Here is a 16,206-nt window from a genome sequence, read left to right as displayed (position 1 = left end):
TCCTTAAGCCTCTGGAAGAAGACTGCAGAGCATCAGCAAAAAAACTGTTAATTAATGACTTACTAACATTTAAAAGTGCTGGCTTAGTGGCTAATTAAAGCCTTTGTCATTCAGACATAGCTGTGTGTTACGTAAATTTCGGTTATGGCTTTATTCGGACATGACAGTCCCGTTGCTTGAGCGATATTTGGCAAGAGGGAGCAGAGGTACTGCTCAGTGGTGTGCTGGAAAGTGCCCCCCTCTTCTCGCCCATGAATTTCATCAGTTATTAGTTAACATTTTTTTCTTCTACTTCATAATGTCCGACAGTGCCAAAGATTAAAATGACATGATTTTAAACCTGCAGGATTTTTTGACACTTAGAAGCAGCGCAATAAGCTTTAAACACAAAAGCTTTAAACATATTATCTCCTTGTAAAGTTGAACTTGAACATGTTAGCATACAGTAGCTTGGGTCCAGCGCCATGAGGTGGCTTAACAATTTTTGTGGTTTATTTTGTAAGAATTCTGCTGGTTTGGTGTGTCAAAGAATTACGTGGCCAGTATCATTTTAGGCTATTTGCATAGGTTTAAGCTTGGGCTGCGTTGCCCACATAGTACTGAAACGGAGCGGAGGAGATTGATAGACAGACAGAACGCGTCACCTAGTTCGGTTTCTTAGCCTTCTTGCTTTTCATGGTTATAAATATAACTTTTAGCCCCATTTCCATTTTCCCCCAGTTGTAGCGATCCACAGACAGAAGGGAAACAACAGGAAGTGAAGGGACGGTCAATGACGTTTCTACGCTCTTTCCCCTACTGATTTTGACAGAGAATCATTCGTAAATTAAAAAAATATTTTGCGTTCTGCTATGTTCTTATGTGAGATATCTGTCAGTTATCTGATTAATAAATGTGGGCTGTTCTTCGAATTTGCAACAGTAGCCTTATGCTGTTGTTATTCAGCCTTTCTGAGGCTATTGCGTGGTTAAATCAATGAATTTTATTTTATGAAAAAAGTTGCCCCTTCGCAATTTCTAACAGTCCCTCAGTCACTTCATCTGGTGCCGGGCCTGCAGTAGTTTATTCACACATCCAGCAGACACAGAGCAGCATTAGCATTCCCTTCGAGGGTTGTTTCTGTTGACCTGCCAAATGTGGGTCCAGTATTCACTAATATTTCATGTAGCTTTATTTTGATCTATACCTGCCCTTGAGGGAACTAGTTGCTAACTTCGTCTGTCTACCGTTTGGTGCTGAGCAGATAATGTACAGCAGATTTTTGAGTTTCATTTTGTTGGTGAGAGCAGTAAGACTGAACTTAACAGTAAAGTTGCATGCTGGAAAACCAAAACAAACAGCTGAACAATGCTAAGACACTCTGTAGGTGTCGGGTGACAGTGACACTTTCACATTACACAGACATTTGAGCCACCGTTTATATTTAAGTATTAGAGCAGCTTTAAGATGCAACTTTAATTCATGTTAAATTGCCCTCACATCTATGTAAAGAGGTCTTAAATGTTTTAATATGAAAGGCTGGGAAAAGTGGCACATTGTGACATCATTCAGCTGGTGGAGGAACATACTGTAATGCTCACATTATTCATGTCCACAGCATGCAGGCTGTGTTACAGAGCGTGTCACTATGCTCTTTGTTTCAGTTCTGGAGGCTGTGGTGTAGCAGCACCATGCTGTCCCTCCCTCTATCAGTATGAGCAAACACTGACTAGTATTAACTGGACTTTTCTAAATCCAGAGACTGCGGGGTAAAGCAACATCCCTTGTGAGCCTGCAGCACAGCAGACATACAACAAGCCACATGGTGGAAGACAGGATACGCTGTTGATGGCTCAACAAGGCACCGCTTCAGAGGAAACATGGCCAGTGGTGCAGAAAGGAGCTGTTTAATTGGCAGAGTTTGAATGCACAAGCGCTAATTAGCCGAGAAGAACACGGTTCAACTTCTGATTCCCAACAGCATCCTGAAAACTCTGCTGACATTTTGCACTCTGCAGGGTGGTCATTGGGTGCGCAGAGTGCCACAAACCCCAGAATAGAAAATGTATTTGGCTTGTTAGTATTTGTGGTGAATACACAGTGCATTATCATTAAATTGAACTCAGTCATCACTGAATGTACACAGAATTAGGGATGCCTTCCCGGTCTCAGTTCTCTCTGCTTAAAAGTCTTGCAGCTCCTCTGCTTCTCTTTCTCTACGTCTTCTTTTTAATGATATGGACATAAAAATGAAAATCAACAGGGTTTTTTTCTTCATCTGACAACTTGATGAATTGTATATATATCCTTTGTGTTTGGTTAATTCAGTGTATCGGATCACAACAGGGTCTCTCTTTGAATTACCATCAAATTCCATGTAAAACACTGCTAGCGTGTCGTTAACGCAATTTGCAGGCACATTTGTTTGTGCATCAATACATAGACACACAAAGGATGATTGGTTTAACGAAGTGTCCTTTCAGGTCAATTATCATATTGAGTGTGTTATGTTATATGCTCACACTGCGGCAATAATCGCCTACATGTGAACTCTCTCATGTGAAATAATTCCATTATTCATGCCACTATTATATCTAGAAATGAGCAAAGCAGAACGGTGGGGACATGGTATAATACTTCAAGGAAAAACAAGAGAATGAATGAACATTGTACCATTTTTATGACTCCAGTGATCCAAAGTGACAAATGAAATAAATGCTTTTTTTCTTAAAAAGGAGCAAATGAATGGAAAATGTGCTTAAAATTTCTTTGTTGAGGTTGTAGTTGAAGTCGACTGAATAAGATTTATGTTAAGTAAAATAATAATGGCTTCTTTCCAAGGAGCTTGGGTGCAAAATAATTGCAGCCACGTAAATGTATTCAAAGCCTCATGTTTGCAAGGCTGTGGGAAGACGAGAGAGGATTTATAGTCGAGATTATTATGCACAGTAACCACAAAAAATAACCAAGCCTTTAATGCTATATACCTCTAACCACACATATTGGGCTAACTGTGCTAATAACAGTTTTAAAGTTGCAGTGCTGCAGATCTCTCTCACAAAGATACAACACAAGCACAGATTTAATGGATGCCTAAAGGCAAAAATAAAAGTGCCAGACACACATTCTGTCAATAAAATTCATTATTAATTCATACATAATATTGTGGGGATCAATACTGTAATTTAGAGTAGTTTTTAAAAATTAATTGGTACAGTCCAATCAAGTCCTCCTCAGTCTGAAATATATTCCCTCTGCTCTTGTCAAAGGCCGCAGATTTGGCAAGTGGTGTGATAATGAACAGGGATTTAATGGTGCTCATCTTGACAGATAGGCCCATAGATTAAAATCAACATGTGCACCGAGCATTGCCCAACTATTGCGGAGATCTCCTGGAAGAGCTGTAATCTGTTTCTCAAGCTTTACTCCGTTAAAAGCACATTAGAAATCATACTCAAGTCAAGCAAACAAGAGTTTTATCTAATCTTGTAAGCGTGGCATTCCTCATTTCTTCATGTATTTCTGCTTTATCTCATACTCGGCTCTCTTATTTTTCTCCCTCTTCTTCTCTCTCGCATTCACTCTCACAGTGACTCATGCATCACCCTACAGCTTCTATTCGGCTGTCAGATTTTCTACAGTTTCACTGTGACTCTAATCCAATTCAGAACCAAATCCCAAAACGCTCAACCCTGTAGGCTGCCCTTCTCAATGACCCCCCTCACCATTACCATTTACCCAGAGTTCTGTGGGATCTTGTAGGTTTTCCGTCTTGCCCATGACACAACTGGCTCCAAGTGTTTCTAAAAATATGGCCAGGCTCGGAGGGAGTTAAGAAAAGTCCACTACAGTAGTGTATGTGTGCCACCCAGGTCAGCCTGGGTCAGACTATCAGAGCCATCACTGTATACAAATAAGCCATTCAGAAAGAAGAGTCACATGGCAGTAGTGTGTGCCAGGGATAACTTTCTTTGAACTTGAATTACATTTTTTGCCGTCCTATACTTGTTATAATAATAATAATAATAATAATAATGCTTTCTGACACTGATATGGTGAACATGTTAGCAAACAGTTTCTCATTTATTCATCCAGCAGACACAGAGAAACATTAGCTTTCATTTGGAGTCTATTTCTGGCTATGTGACGAATGGAAGTCCAATATTCTCTCTCCTTTTAGCACTGTTTTGATCTCCACCAACTCCTGTGGGAAATATTTGGCTCTTGAGCTGCTAAATGGTCCTGTGTTCACCAGCTAGTTGCTAAGTGCTGGGCAAGTAGCACACAGTATGTCTATCAGTGCTTTTTTTTGTTGAACAGCCACCTGCTGTGGATGGAAGCACTGTTGTCAAAACAGTGTGCTGAAAGACACTAAAACCCTCTGTAGAGCTGAAGTGAACTGCAGAGCTGGGTGATAATTATCTGTGGCAGTTAATCACTATGAGTAACAACTTTCACATTACACATTATCATTTAATATAGAAAAATATAAAAAATGGTGCAGCTTTAAAAAAAAAAAACCCAAAAAGTACAAATCAAGTACAAATAATTGTCTCTTACATTTGGGACCACATTTCCCATGAAGCCAATGGCTCCATTCTTAACATGTTGGAAGTGATTTTTTTTCCATCTGCCTTTCACTCCTTCCACCATCTGCCATCTCCAGAAAGTCTGAAAAGCTTTAGCTCTGTTTTGTTTGAAAAATAGAGCCCTCGTCAAAGCAAGCCAGTAAGTCTCCAACTAATTCTGACCAGGTGCAATGTAATATAAAATACAGTGGAAGCAGCAGAGGCCACCGTTGTTTAGCAGTGACCTCATTTAATTCTTTTAATCATACCACTGTTTGAATTATAGATTTAGTGATGCTAAAATGCTATCTGTTGCAACTTCAACAGAGTTACAGTTTAGGGATTTGCTATATGTGATTTCAATTGTAAAACAGTTTTTTCTTAATTTTTTCACCAAAATTTCATGTTCTCTAAAACCACATTATAGCGTGAATTACATTAAGTCAGTCCTCATCAACTATTTATATAACTATACTAACTACATTCAGTCATTCTGTGGTGACAGAGGTGAATAACAGAAAAACTGTAGCTTATTGAATAGGCGTTATCATCACACATCTATCCCAAATATATGCAACAGTAGGGGCCGACTAAACCTGGGTTCAGGATGCTGTTATCACCCATTTATTTCAGTGAGCCAATATTGATGGAGCCCAGTGGGCACAGAAAGCCTGTTATCATGTATGTGCTGTCAGATGACTGTCAAGTTTCTTTCTGCGAAAACAAAAACAAAAAAATGGCTGACATTCCTTTTATTCTCAGTGGAAAATACAATATTTTAAGATAGTTTCTTAGATAGATTTTTGTTTGTTTTGTTTTTGCAGAAAGAAACTTGACAGCCCTGAACCCACAAGTAGGTTTAGTAGGCCCCTACTAGCTCACATATTTGGGACAGGTGTGATGATAGCACCTATTCAATGTGCTGATAACAGTCAAATTGGGTGCGAAAGACAGAAGTTGGAAAACAGCGGGTTCCATAACACTGGGACTTCAAATAGACTGCTGGTCTTTGGGAATCAAAGCTACATCATTTTTCAAGGTTATGCACTTGTACGTAAGTGCTGAAACAGTATTTTAATCCAAGGACATGATTTACAGTCTTTGGGGAGTCATCTTTATTTTATCAATGTCTCACTGTAAAACCTGGATAAGGACAGATTTTGATTTATGATATTCTCTGTAACTATGTCAGATTTTTTTTTTTTTTTTTTTTAAGATTACAGCAAAAAAATACAGACAATTATCTTGAAAATCTCATATATTTACAATTTAGAAATTATATTTTTTCAGTGGCCTGTCAGAGAAGCTGAACTCATTTTTCCCTTTAAGGTTTAACTGGAGAAAGCAAAAAAGTGGTCCAGCATATGACCATAGCCATTTTATCATGTGCTTTTTTTTCACATGAGCTTAAATAACTTACAAGGTTGTAATGTCTCGTGTGCACACCAACTCTCTGAGCAGAGCCGTGCATGACGCACAACTCTCAGAGAGATCACCACACCAGTTCCCCACTGCAGCAACAGACAACTGGACTGTAATTATTAAACAGAGAGCCAGAGAGGAACAGAGGCTGACGGGCGAAGGCAGACTGATAAATACACAAAGACAGAGGCAGGCTTGTGGACGGATAATAAGGTAGACAGACAGAGATAGTTACCGGAGCACCAGATGGATGGGCAACAAGACAGGTCGACAAATAGCAAGGCGGTCAGAATGACAGCTTGGAAACACCTTAAACTAGGCTGCGCTATACCAATGACACTGAATTTCCAGGAATATATTCAATTTGTGTGTTCTCTCAGCGTGTGGAGTAAAGGAATATGAAAAAAATGTCACCCTCCTTACTCTATTTCTTCCTTTTTTTCATTAATTTGATTGGCAGACTACATAGAGCGGATGGGAGTAAGGGTTTGTAGTTGCTGTGGCAACGGCCTGCTCTTTGTTAAAGGCTACATTCCTGGCATCTGATGTGTCTGCGCTGTGATCGATAAAAACCCAGCCTGCAGGGACTGATGAACGAATTGGGTCTTTTGCCAGGCCAGGCAGGACCGGGGAGAGGAAAGGAGTTAGGTAGGAGATGTGTGAACAGGAGGAAGGAGAGATAAAACAGCAATAGAAAGAAGAGGGAGATATGGAGATGCGAGCAGTGCCGCTGCTGAGCCTGGCGGAGGGGTGAGTGCTGTGGGAAAGAGAAAGAGTGAGTGTGTATGCTCTATGGCTCCTGCCTCATCTCGGCTATTTTCTGAATGTCACTCACTTCACTATCAAAGTACGGTTTGTGTCTGTCTGTGTGCTCATCATCTGCTTACCTTGGCAGGATTTTGCTTTGCAGTGATTGACTCTGCAAGCTCTGCAAGCAGTCGAAAGTCAAAAGCGCATCAGACTTTGTATTTCTAGCATTTTTCTTTGCTCTTAATGACAGTGCATTAAAATTTCCACCGCTCACAGATGTGTCTTACATTTTGCACACCTAATTGGCAAAGATAGCCATGAGCAGAATGCAGATACTACTGGTAATGAGGCAATTATGGTCAGCCTCTCTGTCTACATAGCCATCTGTCAATTCAACAACCTGTGGCTGCGGGGAGGTGTTTTTTCTGTCAAGGTCTATGTCTTTTCAGGCTGTAGAGAGGCATGGCTTTCAGAAAATATAATGTTTTACAGTTGAACATTAACCTGTCGTTATCTTCTCTTCCTGTAAAAACCTCCCTGTATGGTCACTCACAAAACAAATGAATTAAATGTAAAGCAAGGATTGAATTATAAAAACAATTCTAAATCTAATATAATATGCAACCAACGAGGAGAAATATTTTCTTCAAAGTTATTTTTAATTGCAGTAATTTATTGTTTTTCACATAGAAGTAAAGTGCAGATATCCTGTTATGTGAAACAGAAAGTTCTGCCATAACAATCTTGCTTTTTACTATCTTGAGCTGTGTGTTTGCATTCACAGTGACTACAGCAGGTATTTAGCCTACAAGTAATGTGCATCATATGTATTGGACATGAGATGAAACTTTACAGATTGCTGTGAAATTGAACAAGTGCAACAGAATTCAGCATAGAATATAAAGAACATAAACCAGTAGTAATCTGCGATAACAGGCAGCAGCCTAAACAGAAACGAACAGAGCAATAAAGCAATGAAGCAAATAGTAACAGTTGTGGGGGATTATGTAAATGTATGCAACTGTTATTTTTCACAGTCCCTGTTTTCAGTACTTGCTTTTTTATTGATTATTAAATATGAAATATATGCAGCCTTGATGTAAAAAATCCATATTTAGACATTTTAGAAATGAATGTAGAAACTCAGTGTTTTCAATGTAAAATGAAACAATGAGTCAGTGACAGACTAGAAAGGCTGCTATGACTCAGTGTGTTGATTACTTATTAAGGAGTCATATATACTGTGGGTTTCCATTCATACTGGTGAGGTTATATTTGCCTGGAAAACAGTGCTGTAAGCCCTTTAGATTCACTTGTAGACACACACACATGATGCCATTTCAATTTGTATTGTTTGTATATATGTTTGTATGTTTAAACACTTGTCACATAGTCCATTCGCCACCCCATGCCCCCTACACACACACATACAGTATATCATCAGTGATGCAAAAATACACATTCACGCACATGCAGGCACAACAAACCCACATGGGCATTTAGCCTCGCTGCACTCTAACGAGGGTCATTTCTCGCCATCGGGCTGAAACATCTTCCATCCTCATAAAACATCTCCAGTTAGCCTGCAACCTTTTGTGCTAACACAGTCATGAACACTCACATTTTTCTGCAGCTGATATTTCTCTTGCTGTATCTTGCCCTGCTGTGAGTTTAATTCCATTATTTCCACCTTGCCAGGAATAGTGATAGTTCATTAAGGGAGAAAAGACTTGGCAGTTAAGGGAGACATAAAGTGTAAAAGGTTGAAACTGTAGAAAGGATGGGGGGCAAATGGGTGAAGACAGTCTGAGTTAAGTATGGAGTATTCTAACACATCTCTTTTTTGTGTATTGTGTCTTGCAGGGCCTGATCGTGATGGTGCTCTGTATGGATAAGAAGCTGTGCCATGACAGAGGGCAACGTGGGTAAAAGAGACATGCGACACCCAGCCCTGCACCACTGCCACCTCTTCCTGGGCGGGGCCTTGCTGCTTCTCCTGGCCAGCTCGGCTCTTAGCTGCCCCGCCCGATGTGAGTGCTCTGCCCAGAGCAAGTCGGTGAGTTGCCACCGCAAGCGCCTGCCCACCATCCCTGAAGGCATCCCCATTGAGACACGTGTCCTGGATCTCAGCAAGAACAAGCTACGCATCATCACGCCAGACAACTTCTCTTCATTCCAGCAGCTAGAGGACCTGGATCTCAGTGACAACCTCATCAGTGTGGTGGAGCCTGGCTCATTTCGTTCTCAGCTTGCTCTCCGCTCGCTAAACTTCCGCAGTAACTTGCTCCAGCTGGTTCCTGCAGGCGTGCTGTCAGGCCTGACCAACCTCACACGCCTTGATCTCAGCCACAACCGACTGGTGGTTCTTCTGGATCATGCCTTCCAAGATCTGCGCAGGTTGACATCTCTAGAAGTGGGTGACAACGAATTGGTTTTTGTCTCCCAACGGGCCTTTACAGGATTACTTGGACTCCAGAGTCTGACCCTGGAACGTTCTAATCTGACCGTGGTCCCTACTGATGCTCTGGCACATCTGCACAGCCTGGTTGAACTGCACATGCGCTACTTGAGCATTAGTTTTCTTAAGCCCTTCTCCTTTAAGAGGCTATCACGTCTCCGCCGACTAGAGATTGATTACTGGCCCTGGCTGGACACACTGCCTCCCCTCTCACTGCATGGCCTCAACCTCACAACGCTGTTCATAACCAATACTAACCTGTCTGCCTTCCCCGGCACAGCATTGCGCAACCTGCCCTACCTCACGCATCTCAACTTGTCCTACTGCCGCATCCAGCACATCCATCAAGGAGAGCTAGGCCAACTCCCATATCTGATGGAGCTCCGTCTCCAAGGGGCTCAGCTGGTTTCTATTGAGCCCTTTGCATTTGTTGGCCTCAAATCTTTGCAACTACTGGATGTGTCACAGAACCGCCTGGACTCTCTGGAGAGGGGAGTGTTTGCCTCACCAGACAGCCTCCAGAGGCTTTGTCTAGGTGGAAATCCATTAGTGTGCGACTGCAGATTGCTTTGGTTGCTGAATAGCCACAAGCCCCCCTCCCTGCAGATTCTGGATGTCCAGCCTGAGTGCGCCGCCCCTGAGCACCTCCTGGGAAAAACTATCCGTGACCTCAAGGAACCTCTGGTCTCCAGGTACATGACCTGCACCAAGCCACGGATTGGACCCAACACGACACAGCTGCTGATGGCTGATGAGGGTCAGCCTGCCCGCCTGAGCTGTATGGCAGAAGGAGCACCTCGGCCCTCAGTGGTCTGGATTACTCCTCACAGACGCTACATCACAGCCAAGAGCAGTGGTAGGGTGGAAGTCCAACCAGATGGTACCCTGGAGATCAAGGCAGCAGAGCTGCATGACAGCGGGGTGTACTTATGTATTGCCAGTAACCCTGCTGGCAATGCTAGCCTGTCAGCCTCTTTAGCTGTGAAGAGCCTGGGCATTGGTGACAGATCTCACTATATCAACAGGAGCTCAAACTATCTCACAGATTCTAACAGCACTTGGGGGAATGGGACAGTATTGTACAACATGACAGTCCCTATAGACATAAAGACTATCATTATATCTACAGCCATGGGCTGCTTGTCCTTCCTAGGTGTGGTCATCTTCTGCTTCCTGCTTCTGTTTGCCTGGAGCCGAGGGAAAGGACGCCATAAGAGCAACTTTGATATTGAGTATGTCCCACGTAAATCCAACGGGGCAGCAGCTGAAGTGACAGAAACAAGTGGCCCCCGACGGGTCAATATGAAAATGATTTGAAAACAATGCAGACTGAGGCATACGATAGCAACGTCAACAACACAGTGCACACATATCAACTGAAAAAAATGTTTTTCTATGACACAGTGGATTTGTGACAAAAACGAAAGTGATGTACTAATATAGTGGGTGTCAATATGAAGGTGATCTAGTGATAAAGTGGACATGTGAATATAAAAGTGATATATGAAACTGTGGACGTGTTTATATGAAATAATGTTCTCATACAGTACATTGAATATAATACTATAACCAACATATCAATATGGGAGTGATATAGTGCTGCACTAGGCATGTGTTTCAGTGGTGATGTGATGAGTAATGATGTTGTCGACTCACCGTGACATCAAGGTGAAGGAGGGAGCCGCTGGGAGTGACGGGGGACATCTTCGGGTGGCAGTAGAACTATCATCGCTGCAACATGTCAGGACTAAATTGTCTAATACCCATCTTAGCTGCAGTATGAGAGGTGTGTGTTGTGTTCATGTGTGCGTGGGTGCGTGTATGTGTGTGTGCATCGGTGTGCGCATGTTGCATTTGTGTTTCTTTGTGCATGTGCACGCATTGCCTTTCTTATTGGACGGAACAATTAAAATGAATGGTAGGGTCCAAAGCATTTTTCCAGGCCTCTGTTCTTGTTCGGTCATTGTAACAACAGTATTGTCACTGTTGAGTAAAACAGAGGACTATCTATGTTTGTATGCAAAATCACAGTTAATATATTCAAGAGAAATGCTGCATAAATTTTGAAATAGGTCGTTGTCCCCCTTGGATTGACGCCAACATTAGATGGGGATTTTTCTAAACTCAAGGAAAAGTTATACACACACAGTAGTTACAATGTGAAGTCTGAGCTTTGTCTTCACCGTAGAGCTCAGTTTCCAGCCACACAAGACACTTTTCCTGAGAAATAACAGTGGTCAGTGGTGTTATTACTCTGAAAAAGCTGCCAGCTATAGAAATGGCATGTTAAACCCATTTTATAACATAATAAATCATGGGCAGATTTTCCTGCCAGACAAATCCCTTGATATGATATAAAAGAGTCAGTGGCCAGACACAATGGCAAAGATTTACTGGCCGGTGTCCTCTTTGGGAAGAGACAAAGTTGAGCTTCACAGATTTATAGGTTGAATTTCCTCCCTCTCTCATTTTTCTTTGATCGCACCACTTCAAGCTAGCGTGTCCGGATTCTTCCCTGGGGCACCAAGGGGTCGTGGTTATTTAATAGATGGCAATTTGAAAGTTGTAGTGGAATCTTGTATTGTTTAGTTTTTTTGTTGAAAATGTTTTAAATGTTTAGAGAAAAAAACAACTGTAAAACAATTAAGGGCAATTCTTTGTAATGCAGGGACGTGGGTGTTAAGTTGTGTGATCCTGTTGTGATAAAATGTTCAAGGTTGTATAATTGTTTTCATATGACAAATTTATGGGTATATTTTCAAAAGGAAATAAATCTTAATCATACCCCTAAAATTGGAATTCCAGTAGTTTAAATTTTGTTTAGTGACTTTACAGTGATGTTAATATATTTAAAATCCTTATATCTGAATTATAATCACCCTAATAATATTCCATAGGTTCTATAGTAACTCATGGTATTTCTCTGTCATTGGGCATTGTACTAATACCTACAGCCATGACTTTCTCCAGCTTTACCTTATTTTTCCTATTTATATCATGTCATACAGTAAACATTCTGTTGTAGCTCCTCAATAGTGAGTTTATGGCTTTTTTCCTCATATGATATCAGTATAATACAGAGTATTTGAGTCATATATTCGTGTATTTTTAGTGCAGACTATTTTGACAGTTCAGTGTGTGCCCTGTCCAGAGTCTCTCCAAATTAAAGGGGAAGAGATTTGTCTACCAGGTAGCTGTTACAGGTGTTAATGCACTAGTCAAGTTTTCATGCGCACCTCGTTCATTACTGCGTACGTGGTGTGTTGTGACGGCTCTGTCTTTGTGACCTTTGGGGGAGCAGCCAATCAGTGTTGTGCACTGCCTGAAATGAAAGGCGCACGATGAAATGAATTACTTGTTTTTCTGAATTTCCAGAAGTACACAGTACAATAAGAAATTAGTCTCATAGACCAGACACAAAAGATATTTCCTTCACAAAATATCAGCACACAGATGCAGCTACAAGGTTTGTTACAAAAACAGTGTTTGAATCTCTGAAACATACTGCTAGCAACATCAACATTGTAACTTGCAGATTTTTACAAAAGTCACTCGACATGGTAATCAGAAGTAGTCAGAAGTAACAACTGTGCTGACCAACATGAAACACACAGACCCTTGTTAATATGCTTTTAGTCTTGTTTCTGGATGACCACTGGGACATTACCCGTGTGAGTTTATGTGAACTAATAAGGATGTGCAGGTTAACAGTAACAACACCCAGACCTCTCCTACTAGCTTCCCACCTATAGTATGTCCTTTAGTTTGGACTAGTCATGGTAGTGCTGATAAATTCTGGTTTGTGAGTTACAAGCTGCCCACCCTGGGATCTGATTGTGCAACACACTTCCATGTGGTCCAGATGGGAATCGGAAAACTGCAACTCCATGCAGCTTTTTGCTGTTCACACTGATCAGAAAACATCAAAACTGGGACACATGAAGAGAAAAAACATCAGAATTGGGACACTGAGCTGCAGCGTGGATGTAGCCTAAACAGCCTGCGCACAAGTAAAACATGCCACATTACATGAGCTGACACGTAGTTAAGGTGAAGTCCTGCATGACCTACCTTAGGTCATATCATTATGTCCTCATTCAGGCCAAATGCTTCAGTGAAAAACTGCCTTCTTCAATGCTTCACCTGACAATCAGATGAAAGGAAATGTTAATTTGGCATACTGCTCTAACAGAAATTTTCGTTTTCAGACAGCACTTGATGCTATCATGCTAATGTTAAAAAAAAATTCTGTCTTTTGTGCATGAAAGCTCATAGGGAATATTCAGGGTGCTACTGTGGCAATATGAAGACAAGATCAAAGTCCTCAAATAGGCTTTTATTATTTTTATTGCAGGTTCCCCTTTACAGAGAGGGTGCTGTAAACGATGGAGAGGAAATGTTATGAATCTATTACTGTCGAGTTTTCTCACATCCTATCTCTCGTAGATGGAGGATTTCTGAATCAGTTCTTTAATGATCTGAGCTCATACAAGCTGTTAACAATGTGTAATTTATATTAGAATGTAAAAAAAATTCCTCTGCTCAGTGATCTGGCAAAGAAACACCATGTTATTAGCTTCATTTTACACCCGTGATTAAAACTTGTATCATCATTTATTTACTGAAGTAAATATACGATGCCAGCACTTTAAGGGAATTATAACACTTAAGCAGTGTTGGGAGGTGCTCAAGAAGAGGTGATCACGCTCAGGGCCACGCACCCTTGGATGAATAATTTCACACATCATAAAGGATCTGTCACAACCTCGCACCTTCATCAAAGAGCATGAATCAAAGTGAGCCATACTCTCTGAGCCTGGCTGCTTCATCAGTGTGAGTTTAGATTGGTAGAGAGGAGCTTTGCCACACTAGAGATCCAGGTGCTCAGGGTTTTTACTTTCAGTCATCTTCATGAATTTGTGGGATCTTCGACATGTTGGTTAGCGGTAGGTAGGTAGGTCTGTAGTTGGGGTTATAAATTCACAAATCTCATGTGATCATCTTTCTTCCACAGCCAACTTTACTTAAATACCTCCTACACTTCCAAAAGACTGAGCTGACAGGGACGGACTGATCGTGCTGTGTGTTAACTATAATAATAATCATAACATTGCATTTATTTATGGGCGCCTTTCAAAGCATTCAAGGACACCTTACAAGACAGTTAAAAACAAGCAGCAATGTATCAAGACATTATAGAATCAAACAAAGCTTTGATATACGATAATAAGTCAATATAAAATCATTATTCATGCAAAACCCAACGTGGGCGTAACCATTAGAGTCAGGATCAGACCGAATATACCAGTTTGAAAAGATGTGTTTTGAGAAGGGATTTGAAGGTAGAGAGAGTCGATATTGCAAATGTCTTGTGGGAGAGAGTTCCAGAGGCGGGGGGCAGAACAGCTGAAGGCTGTAGACCCCATGGTAGTCAAGCAGGCAGATGGTGTAGTGTGTTGGATGGCAAAAGAGGATCTGAGAATATGGGAGGGTGCGTAGATATGAGGGAGTTTGTAAAGATACAAAGGTGCTAGGTTATGAAGGGCCTTAAGGGTGAGAAGCAGAATCTTGAAATCGATACGTTATACACAGTAACTGTGAGTCAACCTAAGAGATAAACGAGATGCTGCCTTCAGATCCCTGTCAGACATTCCAGTATTATAAGTAGGGTGTGCATAAAGATTACAAACCAGGGGACAACATACAAATACAGTTATATCGTTACAGATTCATTGCAAAGAAAGTTGCAAATGCTGTTTTTTTTCGGGATTTTTCTTGAAGGCGAATTTTACTGTTTGCTGAATTAATTAAAAGATTGTTTCCCCACCAAAATGTTATATGTGGTGAAGGCTTTGAACCAACTTTAGACTAAATACTATTTTTACAGAAAATTTTATTCAACTGTTATTCTAAAAATGAGCCGAAGCCCAAAATTTAGAAATGTTGTTTTTTCATGTCAGTCCAGGGTAGTGTTGCAATGGCTGGACCACAGTATTTGCACAATCCTGAATCTGACTACCTGTTGTCTGTGCATCAGCTCTGATAGGGCAGTGGGTCAAATATCCAGGGACATTTTTGACAAAGTACATAAAAAAAAAACCCTTTTTATCTAGTCACTCAATTTACAACCAGCCTAATCACAGCTTATCACAAATTGCATTGTCTCGTTGTAACTTAACATAATAAGATAATGATCTTGTCCCAAATTGCCCTCTCCTCAGTTTTGATAATGATCACTGCTACATTTTACTGTCTGGTTGCTCCAGACAATCATGTTGTTTTGAAGCATGCTTCACAGTAGCCCGAATTAATAAAAAATATTGGAGTTTAGTGCAGTGGCTCTTCCCAGTGCCCTTGGGCTCACTGATGATGTACAGACGAAAATGAAAGGTCAGTCGCTATTCAAGCCAGCCTGCAGAGGGATGGCAGGTTCATGCTACTTAGGAGCCCAGGGGGGCCTTCAAAGAAGGGCTATAAAAGTGTAGCCTGATAGTTTCGATGGTGCTGATGTTGTATTGTTGTAATGTAGAAGCTGTTGTACTGTAGCAGTGTAGTTAAACTCATTCTCCTCAGACCATCAATCAATACAGGAGGGCAGCCTTCTTTGCATTTACGGTACATTACTGTAGATTAATTGCTCTTCCCATCACTCTTAATAAAACAGATTAAAAACTCCAGTTACTAATCAGTTCACGTACAACTAGGAAATAACAAGCAGAAATTTTCACTCTATATGGTGCGGTATAAAAAAAGACAGTAATGCCTGCACACTTACTCCAAAGCCACCAATTTTATTTATTTTAAAATTTGTGGGTTTGGAGTAAATGTAAGGGCATTACTCTTTTTCTATTTTTGATAGCCTTATACCAATGTGATGTGCGTATAATTGCACCCCTTCAAGTATAAAAAAAATATGGCCCATACTGTGCTCACAATCACTTTTTGAATGCCGTTTTCTCGAGATCACAAGTTAATTTATTTCGTTACCTTGAGAAATCAACTTTTTGTTTTCTCGAGATAACAGAATAA

At 40.9% G+C, this 16,206-nt stretch overlaps 1 protein-coding gene across 1 annotated transcript in view; it reads left to right on the top strand.

Annotated features, from left to right (window-relative positions):
* Positions 1-11,920, top strand: part of lingo2b (leucine rich repeat and Ig domain containing 2b) — a 32,512-nt gene extending 20,592 nt beyond the window's left edge. Inside the window, exon 4 of the mRNA XM_042388616.1 lies at positions 8,583-11,920. Within this exon, the coding sequence (XP_042244550.1) occupies positions 8,626-10,494 (1,869 nt within the window). The 5' untranslated portion in view covers positions 8,583-8,625 and the 3' untranslated portion in view covers positions 10,495-11,920. The remainder of the gene's footprint in view (positions 1-8,582) is intronic.
* Positions 11,921-16,206: the final 4,286 nt, after the last annotated feature.

Source organism: Thunnus maccoyii, chromosome 16 (assembly GCF_910596095.1).
Source record: "Thunnus maccoyii chromosome 16, fThuMac1.1, whole genome shotgun sequence".
In the NCBI taxonomy this organism is placed as follows: Eukaryota; Metazoa; Chordata; class Actinopteri; order Scombriformes; family Scombridae; genus Thunnus; species Thunnus maccoyii.
This window is presented reverse-complemented; position numbering and strand designations above follow the sequence as displayed.